Here is a 9,076-nt window from a genome sequence, read left to right as displayed (position 1 = left end):
TTAACTCCAGTCTCCTAGAAGTGCTGGTCACTGCCATGTTCTTGACAGGCGACACACCTGAGTCCAAAAGAGCATCACAAGAAGTCTCAGCAGAAAAATCAATGGCATAAAGTTAGAAGAATGTTCCTTTCCAGGCCTGGTCAAGGTCTCTCCAGGGTATCACAGAAGAAAGGGAGGGGTTGGCCATTCCGTTTAAAAGAAAAGCATTCAGACTTTTTTAAACTGCAAAGATCATGCTTGGACTCGAAAGCTGACAAAAGAGACTAAAATCCTTCAGAAGCATCAGTGTCTATATTCGTCCAAAATTTCAAGTCTCTAGGAATGCTACATTTAATGTATTTTTTTTTTTTTTAGAAGATTTGGGATCGTTTGATTAATTTCATCAGTCAATCAGCATATGATCTGTAATTCCCTTTAACTGGTTTTCATCCCTCCATCTTGAACACCCAGAGGAAACTTCTTTTCTTCTGGAAGTACGTCTTGAAAATTGTCCACATTTTCCACTGAGATCTGAATTTCAGTTTGTTTTTTCAAGAGATTTTCTTCTTTGGAAAAGGGGATTTCTTCCCCTGCTGGGGAAAAATTGGGTGTGTGCCTGTGATCCATGCTGGCTGAACTGGTCTGTCCTGGGAGCTGGGAGCTGCAGTCTGGGCTACACACTTTAACAATGCACGTCACATTCACCTGTGTCCCTGCGCTGCCAGAATGTTCTGTCAAATAAGCAGAAAACACATGAAACGGGGAAGAACGAAACCTAGAACAGGAGGAGAGGATTCTTCATGCAGTTCTTTGTTTCAGTTAAAATAGACACTAAGTTATCTTCTTGCTTCGCTGAATTTGGGCAAGCTGGTGGAGTTGGTTCTGTAACACTTCAGGGGGTTTTGGTACCATGACATCCACATGTCATCCCAGATATAAAAAAGCTGTAAAAATCAATACAGAGCCCTGGAGCACAGCCAAGTCCCTGCCCATCTGCTGCCACTTCCCATGCCCCTGACAACATTCTTTTCTTACTGCTCCCTTTGGCTCTTACATTTCTCCCAGCTAAGTGCCCACCATCCCAACATTTAATGTAATCTGCAATTAACAATTGCAATTAACAACTCTCAGGCTGACAAAACAATTGCTTTTTGATTTCAGAAGTTACTAAATACTCTCTCTGCTGAACACAAAATCACAGAATCATTAAGGTTGGAAAAGACCTCTAAGATCATCAAGTCCAACCATTAACCTAACTCTACCAAGAGACCAACCCTCACCTCACTCCAGCCTCCTTTCAGGGGGCTGTAGGGAGCCAGAAGGTCTCCCCTGAGCCTCCTCTGCTCCAGACTGACCAGCCCCAGGTCCCTCAGCTGCTCCTCACCAGCCATGTTTCCCAGACCCCTCACCAGCTCTGTTGCCCTTCTCTGGACCAGCTCCAGCCCCTCAAGGTCTTTCTGATCCTGTGGTGCCCAAAACTGACCCCAGTGCTCAAGCTGTGGCCTCCCCAGTGCTGAGCCCAGGGGCACGATCCCCTCCCTCCTGCTGGCCACACTAGTGCTGATCCCGTCCAGGATGCTGGTGACTTTCTTGGCCACCTGCCCAATGAAGTTTATGGCCAAAACACGAGTTTAATGTTTTATCCAGCCATTTAAACTTCTGCTAGAAAGACTAATAACTGATAATCAAATTTCCAGAGGTTCTGGGTCCTTCTGACACATCCTTACCTGAACCTGCAGAGTGGTGTCTGTCTCCACTGTGAAGCTTGTAACCTTCTGCAGCAGAATGTTGCTGCTGAAATCCTTCTGTTTCTTTCTTTTCATTGTTCTGGTTACTTATTACAGTGACTCTTGCAGATCCAGCTGGATTATTTAGGGAGCAACTGCTGGACCCAGAAGTTTCCAAGAGACGCTGTTCTTCCTGTTCAGAACTGCTGGAGTTCTGTGATCCTGTATTTCTTACTTTTTTGTCACACTGCTTTTCTGGAGGGGAAAAAGGCTGGAACATTTGGAGAGAAATGCAAATCATTAATGTTTTAAGAAACACTAACAAAGAACTGGTCAGTATTTAGGGAGCTAAAGAAACCACTGATAATTGCCATTTCATATTGATGACTAAGTATAATTCATACCAGCTCACTTGGTGTTCAGCCAAATGAACCTGTCTCTGGAAGGCACCTCCAGTAGTTCCCTGATTACCCAGGGAACAGAGGCTCTAAAATCCAGCCTTCTGAGCCAGACCTGTGCTTCACTGCAAATACAGCCCAACACAGTCCTGTCAGCACGACTAGGGAAGGGATTATGCCCCTGTACTCAGCACTGAGGTGGCCACATCTGAAATCCTGAGGTCAGTTTTGGGCACCTCACTACAAGAAATACACTTAAGGTTCTGGAGTGTGTCCAAAGAAGGGCAACAAAGCTGGTGAAGGGTCTAGAGCACAAGTCTTGTGAGGAGTGGCTGAAGAACTTGAGGTCATTCACCTTGGAGAAAAGGAGGCTCAGGAGACACCTTCTGGCCCTCAACAACTCCCTGGACAGGGGGTTGGAGTGAGGTGGGTGTTGTTCTCTTCTCCCATGTAGCAAGCAATAGGACAACAAGAAATGGCCTTAAGTTGTGCCAGCAGGGGGTTTAGGTTGGAGATGAGGAACAATTTCTTCACTGAAAGGGTTGTCAAGGCCTGGCCCAGGCTGCCCAGGGCAGTGGTGGAATCCCCATCCCAAAGCCATGGAGATGTGCTGAGGGACATGGTTCAGTGGGGCCCTGGCATTGCTGGAGGAACAGTTGGACTTGATGATCTTAAAGGTCTTTGCCAACTGAAACAATTCCGTGATTCCATAAAGCAAGGTCGGCGCATCATGTGGGTTAGGTGAGGGACATCTCCCACTCTAGCTTGGGACCAAACCACCCCATTCTCACTCCAGTTGTCTTTCTGCTGTGCAGTTTTCTCCTACTTGTAATTAGATAAAACTGCACAATTTCTGTATAACTTGTGTAACAGTTTCTGGGAGGATGGGACGGAAGGAGTGGCACTCACCGAATCTGCTTCTGTAGTTGGTGTGGAGTACACAGGGACTGCAAGTGAGGAAAGACAATTCATTAGCACCCAGGTTGGTTTCAGTCACAAAAGCTGCTCTGTTAACTAGCCTGAGTGATATCCTCTGCTCCTGGAATAATCTCCAAAGGTGAATTTATCACACACCGTTTGAAAATGCTGAAAGGTCTATTGTATTGGTTTTGTGAGGTGACAAAATTAGCCAGCAAGCAACGAGGGCCCTCTGTATGGATTAGAAATTTTGCTAGTACAGTGTCAGTGAGAAAAGTTACTGGCACAATAAACTAGAGTCATGACTGCTTAATGATAATATTTAATGAAGTCTAATATTGGAATGATGAAGCACAAAATAATCTAACAAGCTCCAGTAGGAGCACAACTGTTGTAGAGTTGTCCAGCCCCACTAGGATGTTGTATGTTTAGGCAATTATCTAAAATCAGAGGAACAAGAGAAATTTGAATGGGGCCTTTGCCTCACTGTACCAATGTACTGAGATTAACTTCATCCCATGAGATTTAATACAGGTACTTTTACTCTAAATACATACAGAATTCCTGGAGTATTCTATGTGTCTGTAGCTGCAAAGCTTATGTGACCAAGCTGATCTGCACGAGTTTTCTTTTAGTCCCTCTTCTATTGACCTTTGAACCTTTTTGCCGGTTTTATCCCAATGTAATAGAGAAATGGTGTCAAAACCTCCTCAGGGTTTCATGAAGCTATAGGTTGCCAGTAGTGAGGCAGAAACCTGTAAATGATGGCCTTGTCCCCTTTAAAAGAAAAACAAACTCACTCATACATTACTAGATACCAAAGGATCTCCACATTAGTGATCCTTCATCCATAAGCAGCCAAGAGTAAGGCTTTACAGAGATCTGGCACTCTGACACTAGCAGCAGTCCACCACAGGGCTCAAATTAGCAGGAAATAAGGAAAGAAATCTTTCCAATATCCCAATGTAATAGAGAAATGGTGTCAAAACCTCCTCAGGGTTTCATGAAGCTATAGGTTGCCAGTAGTGAGGCAGAAACCTGTAAATCATGGCCTTGTCCCCTTTAAAAGAAAAACAAACTCACTCATACATTACTAGATACCAAAGGATCTCCACATTAGTGATCCTTCATCCATATGCAGCCAAGAGTAAGGCTTTACAGAGATCTGGCACTGTCTAAGACACTAGCAGCAGTCCACCACAAGGCTCAAATTAGTAGGAAATAAGGAAAGAATTCTTTCCAATATTTACAGATCTACTTATTTTCACTTCATGAATCTTACCTTTTTTTTTGGAGACCAAGCAATACCCCAAAATAGTGATTATCACGAGCAATAGCAACGGCCCTGCTACTGATCCTGAAAGCAAATTTTAAAAGATACATTATTTAGCAGGTTGATCTGACAAAGCATCTAATTAGAAAGAGCTTGTTTTGTAGTTTCTGTCCATGGCTACAGAAGCTACATTCACAAGTACCAGGTGTGTCTGACATTTATATTTGATGCCTCTGTTGTTGGTTATCGAGGTCTCATTTCCTTCTCCATCACTTCATAAAACTGATTTTTCCTGTCCTGACAAATGAGGACAGACTTTTGGCCCCAGTCACAAAAGACTTTGCTCTAGGCTAGGAGCAGTTTGTTAAATACAAGGCCAGGCAGTCCAGAACACTGCTGAACATCTGTGCCTGCTGGATAGGCTGTGAGCAGGAGAGAATACACCCACACTCATGAGGACTGTAAGGCCTTCCTGTCTTGGGAAAGGCTGCCAGGAGCCTCCAAGGACCTCTCACCAGGAGGCTTATGAAGTCAGGTTTGCCTCAGTCCAGAACCTCTTCTACTGGCTCCTTCCTAGCAGCAGTTCTCATGCCTTGTAGAATCTAGCTTGGGGCTTTTAAGAGATATTTTTGGAATGACAAGGACTGTAGAATGCAGAGGAGCAGCACGGGTGCGTGGGTAAATTATGCAACCCACTACCAGCAGTGTCACATTGAATTCATTCAGCTCTTCTGAGGTTCTGTTTGGTTATAGGTAATTGGTCTTGGAAAGAAACTGAGAACTAAATATAAACTTGCCTCCTAGCCAGACAAAAGTGACTTTGAATGAGTTAGTAGCTCACCAATGATGTACAACATGTCAGGTCCAGAGTTTAGAATGACAGGTCGAGTTATGATTTCAGGTTTGTTGGAAGCTGAGCCTTGGGTCAGGAGCAAGTTCAGAACAGTGTGAGGTAGAACTGTGGCAACTCCTGTTCCTGAGTCACTGCAAACAGTGTCATTCACATTGTTCCCAGGAACAGCCACTGATTTACAGCTGTAAGAAACAGAAAGTTGTTAGGAAGGAAAGCAACCCCGTGCATGGTTAAGGCATCAGACAGAGGCAGCAGCTTACACTGTGTGAGGTGTGCAGCTGGTATCGTAAGATTCCTTATGTGAAAAGGTGCCGTGAGGGCAAGGCTTACACTCTGTGTCTGTGCTGTCTGTCCCTTGAAACAAACAGAAAAACTCCAGTTAGTCATCTAGTGATAAACAAGAATGGATAATCACAGGCTGTGGTACGGATCCTGGAAGCAATAGAGAGGCAGGATACAAAATAGAGTCTTTAACTGTCACAGAACAGATTAATTGGAAACAGCCAACACAAGTCAGGAGATTAATCGGCTGTTAGTTTGGTGCCTTTGATAGTGAGTCTATTTCAAAGACTGTAAAAGCCCACCAGAAGGTTAAAATCATAGAATGGTTTGGGTTGGACCTTAAAGATCATCCAGTTCCAGCCCCCTGCCATGGGCAGGGACACCTCCCACTAGAGCAGGTTGCTCCAAGCCCCATCCAGCCTGGTCTGGAACACCTCCAGGGATGGAGCATCCACAGCTTCCCTGGGCAGCCTGGGCCAGGGTCTCACCACCCTCAGAGTGAAGAACTTCATCCTTACATCCAATCTAAGTCTACCCTCTTCCAGTCTGCAGACAAAGTTGAGCTTTTTCACTAGTCCCTGACAGACTGACCACCTCTTCCATTCTGCTGGAGTTCTGTATCTTTTTAAAAGATTCTTAATTTCTTTAAAATATTCAGTGTTCCACTTATTTGTATACTATTTATCATCTTGAGACAGCTACATTATCAGAGTGGTGAATTTCACCATCTAATAGTAACAGATTATTTCTGCCAGACAGCTTAAGGGTCATCATTATTTACTGTAAACCAAAATTCAACCTGAAGCCCTGTTTCAAGAATTTAAGGAGGAATTAAGTGGTCTTGAATCTAAGTCACCTGTATAGAATAAATCACACAGTAGAGCAAAATAAAGGAAGATTGTTTGACTGGAGAGTTTTAAGATGTATGGTAGTAACAGACTGCAACATGATCTCCCTTTGGATATGCTTCCTGAGAATACTGTTGCTCTGGTTACTGCCTATTTGCTGAGGTAATGCTTGCACTAAAAAGAGTGCTAACTATAGAGAATTAAAGGACTATATTCCTGTAATTTACTGAGTTGGAGGCAGATTCAGAAATATTTATGGACTATTAACACAAAAAATAACCTTCATCCAGTAAAACTGTTTAGTGTGCAGAGTGTTCAGAATTGAATTACCTCTTCTGGAAACTCGGAAACCCTTCCCACATTTTTTGTGCACTTGACATATTTTGCAGGACTCGAATATCTTGGAAACACAGTACTCGTTGGGTGGGCAGCTACAGATTCTGTCCTGGGACTTAGTACATGTTTGATTCTGCACAAATCCTGGTTTTAAAACAAGAATAAAGCAAGATGTCATTAGCAACATTTAAAATAACAGCCTGCAAAGTGAACATGAGCTGATGTTCACATACCACAAACTGAAGACAATTTTGCAGCTTCTGGCTAGTGTACCACCATAAACCAAATACATTACACACCCCAACATCTACATTTTCAGAAGAGTTTCCTCTCTCACTCTCTCTCTCTCTCTCGGAAAGAAGAAATGTGCATCTGTAGAATGCACACTTGAAACTGCACCTGCAGCTGCATTATATTGTATCATAACCATAAACACCTACAGAGACCTTACTACAGAGATTTTCATACTGTAATTAAGCAGCTTTTTGGTGGTTGTGACATCTGTGAAAGTCACAGATGCCTATGTAGTAATCCAGTCCTACCTTTCCTGCAGGGCGGTGAGCAGGCGAAGCACTGAGGAGACCTGTTCCAGATGGCTGTGTAGGTGTTGGGTCTACAGGGACTGCACCTCGTGTCCACAGTGTGACTGCAGCTCTCTGCCTTATAGTGACCTATTCAAAACAAAACAAAACAAAGACACCACAGAAAGCATCTCACTGGAAAGATCACTAAGACTTCTTTAAGATAACTTTCATTCTTAGCTGTAGAAACCTCTTCCCTTCTCTGCCACTATCAGGTTGGTCACACAGGCCAAGCAAGTGCTGATTTAAAGGAGGACTGTGTTATTTACAGGGAATGCCCTCAATCCTGAACAAAACTCCTCAGTGTACACTTAGATGTAGCCACCACAGTACATCAACCAAGCTTTTTTTACCCTCATAGAAGCTGTGTTTTGTGGGGAAACAGAGGCTGGTGCTTCATGCCCAAAGTCAGGCACATGCTAGAATGCCATGTGTGGGTGAGGCCCTTACTTCCTTTGCAGGCAGCACGTGAGAAGGTGTAATAATGTGTTGTCACAAACAGACCTGAATTAGAACTTCACCACTTGTCACTACTGAAGGGACGTGAGCACATTCTTTTTCCATCACCTCTTTAGCCAGAACTAAGAGGTCAAAGCAATGGGTTTCTGCACCTACTGGCATTCCAGGCAAAATCAAAAGCTATCAAAGGCCCCTCCTCCAATGCTTCTCACCAGCATCAGAGTCCAGAGCAGTGGTAGGAACAAATAAATATCAGCTCCAACACATCCATTTGGGAGAAGGGAAAACACTTCAGTTGCCATTTCCCCTTGTTTGAACGGAGGAAGAAGATAAATTCAATGTCTCATATCCTGTACAGAAATATCCTGAAAAATATACTCAGAAAGCAGAAGTAACACAGAGAAAGTCTTTGGAGCTGCTTGGAGAATCTCTGTTCTCCAAAAGAAGGGGCCCTGGGGGTGACCCACAGGAACTACCTCCAAAGACTTTGTTTTTCCATGTACTTACTTGAAGCTTAAAATTCCCCTTCCCACATCCTGCTCATGATTTAGGCTTCAACTTTTGATAAATTATAGTAAAAAAAATAAAATTCAGAATAACAAAAATAAATATTTTTAGACTTCCTACAGCTTGTCCAGAGTTTGTTATTCTGAAAAATTAAAATTGATGAGAAATAGACTGAACCACACATAGCAAAACAGAAAAAGTTTTAACCTATGAATTATCATCTTTCACCCGTAGTGTTTTTAACAAAGGAAGTCTGACAGATCTATCTAGACATTTTCAGCTAATTCAGGCAAATGTGGCTGCTTCAGCATTTACTGATTTCCTGCTTAAACTTCCGGATCTCTGATAGGAACTCAGCATTTATGGAAACAAGTTCTGTTTGCTCAGCATGTCACGAGAAAAAAGGCAGCTTTTTTGCTGCATCTAATGTAATCATAGAATGATGACTTGTTGCAAAAAATTCTAATCAAATGGCATTATTACCCCCAGAAAACCCACACCCACACCCCCACCTCTCTGTAGTCTCATCCCCAGTCTCTGATAGTGGTCTGCAGTGTCTGATTTACAGTAAAAGACAATGGAACTCTCTTAATGAGAAATTAATTATAGATTAACCTGTCCAATGGAAAGCCCCTTATAAAAGTGATATGATCAAAGTACAGAAACTGAGCTCTACTTCATGCCCTACTTCACAATGGGCATGACCCTGTGGGTGTCAGCCCTGGGGGTACTGATCAACAACCAGCTGATGATGAGGCAGCGTGTGCCCAGGTGGCCAAGAGGGCCACCAGTGTCCTGGCCTGGATCAGCACTGGTGTGGCCAGCAGGACTAGGGCAGGGATTGTCCCCCTGGACTCAGCACTGGGGAGGCCACAACTCAAATCCCAGGTTCAGTCTTGGACACCTCAATACAAG

The 9,076-nt window shown here is 43.5% G+C and overlaps 1 protein-coding gene across 1 annotated transcript in view; it reads right to left on the bottom strand.

Annotated features, from left to right (window-relative positions):
- Positions 1 to 414: 414 nt before the first annotated feature.
- Positions 415 to 9,076, bottom strand: part of TNFRSF1B (tumor necrosis factor receptor superfamily, member 1B) — a gene marked incomplete at its 5' end in the record, with an annotated part of 9,612 nt that continues 950 nt past the window's right edge. Inside the window, 8 exons of the mRNA XM_008937779.1 lie at positions 415 to 710; positions 1,707 to 1,977; positions 3,014 to 3,051; positions 4,305 to 4,379; positions 5,137 to 5,330; positions 5,409 to 5,502; positions 6,609 to 6,758; positions 7,157 to 7,285. Of these exons, the coding sequence (XP_008936027.1) occupies positions 415 to 710; positions 1,707 to 1,977; positions 3,014 to 3,051; positions 4,305 to 4,379; positions 5,137 to 5,330; positions 5,409 to 5,502; positions 6,609 to 6,758; positions 7,157 to 7,285 (1,247 nt within the window). The remainder of the gene's footprint in view (positions 711 to 1,706; positions 1,978 to 3,013; positions 3,052 to 4,304; positions 4,380 to 5,136; positions 5,331 to 5,408; positions 5,503 to 6,608; positions 6,759 to 7,156; positions 7,286 to 9,076) is intronic.

Source organism: Merops nubicus, unplaced genomic scaffold (genome assembly GCF_000691845.1).
Source record: "Merops nubicus isolate BGI_N331 unplaced genomic scaffold, ASM69184v1 scaffold5283, whole genome shotgun sequence".
Classification (NCBI taxonomy): Eukaryota; Metazoa; Chordata; class Aves; order Coraciiformes; family Meropidae; genus Merops; species Merops nubicus.
This window is presented reverse-complemented; position numbering and strand designations above follow the sequence as displayed.